Here is a 3,324-nt window from a genome sequence, read left to right on the forward strand (position 1 = left end):
AGGTTTTGATCCCCGCTAAGGATCTCACTGATTGGCATATCAAAGACAGCCTGATCCGACACCTAGTGAAGTGTCATAATCGAGTCTAGGGGTCAGGTGTAACTTTCCAGTTTTGCCCATCTGTCTCCAAGGTCCAGGGCAATACTGGAAATCTGGTCCAGTTCAAGGATTCGAGTAATCCCATACTGCATGTGCCTTGGGTCTTACCCTGGTGGCCGAGACAGGCCATCCCAACACTTGGTGGCACACCGGTATCAGCCTTGGTAGGATAAATCTCCCCAGACTTATCCAATGGCTGTGAACATTTAAAACTAACACGAGTCTCTATAAGTGTCCAGTTTTAGGGTCTTACACAGAATTATACCAAACAACATGAATCAAACATGCACTTTATTTATTTACACTAAATAACAAAAGTACATCAAATCGGATTGAAGCTAAGGGCATACAAAACTGTCTAACATCTACGATCTCCTATATGGAGACAACAAAGGAACTATGGGAAGATCTTCGGGAACGGTTCGCCAACGGGAATGATCTACGGATTCACCAATTGAAGAGTGACTTGGCCAATTGCAAACAAGAAGGTATGATTGTATCCGCATATTATGGGAAGATGAAGACCATGTGGGAGGAGTTGGCTGGGTATGTGAAGAACCCACAATGCGCGTGTGGTGGATGCAAGTGTGGAGCAGCGACCGAGCTGACGTTGGAGCGGGAAAAGGAGAAAATTCATCAATTCCTCATGGGTCTTGACAGTGCAGTTTATGGTAGTGTTAGATCGAATATTTTGAGTACAGAACCTTTACCTTCTTTGAACCGAATATATGCAATAATTGTGCAAGAAGAACGACACAAAACGGTGGCTCGAGCACGTGAAGAACGAGTAGAGGCTGTAGGATTTGCTGTGCAAACTGGAAATAGAACCAAATCTCAGAACAAGGATGAGAAGACGTGCTCTCACTATGGGAAAATTGGACATGAGGTACTCGAATGCTTCCAGCTTGTAGGCTACCCAGATTGGTGGTTTGCAGGCAAAGGAGGTCGCTTTGGTGGTCGTAGAGGATGAGGAGGTCGAGGCACGGGAACCGGAAGAGGTCGAGGAGGATCTGGTTCAGTGGCGGCCAATGCTGTCCAAACACCAGAAAACTGCGGCACCAGCACCACTGCTGCGGCTGTACGGACCAGTGATAAAGCTGGTTTTCTTGGACTTAATGATGAACAATGGGCAACATTAATGACGATGATCAATTCACACAAGGAATCCACTTCAGAAAAATTGACGGGTAAGAAAATGTGGTTGATTGATTCAGGGTGTTCTCATAATATGATCGGGAATTTGGAGCTATTGAAGAATGTGCATGAAATTGCTCCTTGCGCCGTTGGACTTCCTGATGGAAAGAATATGATGGCGTTGCAAGAAGGAGAAGTGCAGCTTGGGAAAGGATTGAACTTAAAACATGTTTTATATGTTCCCAACTTGAATTGCAATTTGATATCTGTGTCTTAATTTATTGATGAATTAAAATGTACAGTCACGTTTTCTGACAATTTATGTGTAATGCAGGACTCCACTTCGAGGACAGTGATTGGTGTGGGTGAGAAGCGTGATGGGGTCTATCTTTGGCACTGTGTGGCAAGGACAAGTGAATGCAGGTTGGCAAAGGTGGATTCATATGAGCTGTGGCACAGGCGAATGGGACATCCCTCAAAACAAGTTGTTAGTCTACTTCCTACTATTAAAAATAAACTTGCTAGTCAAGAAACATCCAATGAGTTGTGTGATATTTGTTTAAGAGCTAAACAAACTCGTGATGTGTTTCCTCTAAGTTCTAATAAAGCTTCTGCACCTTTTGCCTTAATTCACTGTGATGTTTGGGGACCATATCGTACTCTTGCTTCATGTGGTGCTATATATTTCCTGACCATCGTTGATGATTACTCACGGGCAGTGTGGATTTATTTAATGGCAGAAAAGAGTGAAGTTGGTGCTAATATTGTGAAATTTTGTACCATGGTAATGACCCAATTCGACAGTAAGGTTAGGGTGATAAGAAGTGATAATGGGTCGGAATTTGTAGCCTTGAGTAATTACTATAATATTCATGGCATCATTCAACAAACATCTTGTGTAGGGACACCTCAGCAAAACGGCAGGGTAGAACGCAAGCATCGACACATTCTGAATGTTGCACGTGCTTTGCGTTTTCAAGCAAATTTACTGGTGAGTTTTTGGGGTGAATGTGTGTTGACTGCTGGGTACCTAATTAACCGTACTCCAAGTTCTTTACTTGATGGAAAGAGTCCATGTGAATTGCTGTTTGGGAAGGAACCAACTTACCAACATATTCGTGTTTTTTGGTGTTTATGTCATGCTCATTATCAGGGGCGTGACAAAGACAAGTTTGGTTTTCGAAGTCGAATGTGCATATTTGTTGGGTACCCTTTCGGTAAGAAAGGATGGAAACTCTATGACTTAGATACAAATGAGTTCTTTGTATCTAGAGATGTTGTATTTTCTGAACATATATTTCCTTATAAAGCTGTTGTTTCTGAATCCCTTAACCCTGGTGTGGTCGAGCAACTGTTTGTCTGTAATAATGATGCACAATTCTTTGATGACCATGAGGCAAACAGTGCAAACAATTCGAATGATGAATCAACTCCTGAAGAAGATGTGACTCCGGAAGCAAGGGGGAGTGGTGAAGATCTTAATGAACAGAGAGAGGGCAACTTGAACTTGGAAAGCAACAGTAAAGGAGAAAACCTTGGCCGAGGATGTAGGGAAAGGCGTCCTCCTGAGAAGTTGAAGGACTATATATGCCACACAGCGCAGCACATTAACGACCCCCTCGCGGATCATGCCACATCATACCACTCCTCAGGTGCGTCCTATCCTATTACACGTTACGTGACTTGTACTAACTTTTCTTTGAGACATAGACAGTTTTTGGAAGCTATAACTACAGGGAAAGATCCCACATGATTTTCAGAAGCAATCCGTGAGTCACATTGGAGACAAGCCATAAAGGAAGAAATTGAAGCTCTCGAGCGCAATGGGACTTGGACCCTTGAACCGTTGCCCCCCGGAAAGCGAGCCATCGGGTGCAAATGGGTATACAAGACCAAGTATAATTCAGATGGAATGATCGAAAGACACAAGGAAAGATTGGTGATTTTAGAGAACAACCAGAAGGCCGGGATAGACTATAATGAGACTTTCACACCAGTGGCAAAGATGGTGACTGTTCGGTTGTTCTTGGTTGTAGCAGCGGCACGAAAGTGGGAACTTCATCAGATGGACGTGCATAATGCCTTTTTGCA

At 43.4% G+C, this 3,324-nt stretch overlaps 1 protein-coding gene across 1 annotated transcript; it reads left to right on the forward strand.

Annotated features, from left to right (window-relative positions):
* The first annotated feature begins 478 nt into the window (after positions 1 to 478).
* LOC148790485 (uncharacterized) lies at positions 479 to 1,069 on the forward strand. Its single transcript, XM_088892318.1, has one exon. The coding sequence runs from the start codon at positions 479 to 481 to the stop codon at positions 1,067 to 1,069; it is 591 nt and encodes a 196-aa protein (XP_088748444.1).
* The last annotated feature ends 2,255 nt before the right edge of the window (positions 1,070 to 3,324 follow it).

This window comes from Nelumbo nucifera, chromosome 7, assembly GCF_055504915.1.
Source record: "Nelumbo nucifera cultivar China Antique chromosome 7, China Antique-T2T, whole genome shotgun sequence".
Classification (NCBI taxonomy): Eukaryota; Viridiplantae; Streptophyta; class Magnoliopsida; order Proteales; family Nelumbonaceae; genus Nelumbo; species Nelumbo nucifera.

What these genes read in the sequence shown, in the direction of transcription:
- LOC148790485 (XM_088892318.1), top strand. Translation starts at nt 479, where the DNA reads ATGGAGACAACAAAGGAACTATGGGAAGATCTTCGGGAACGGTTCGCC.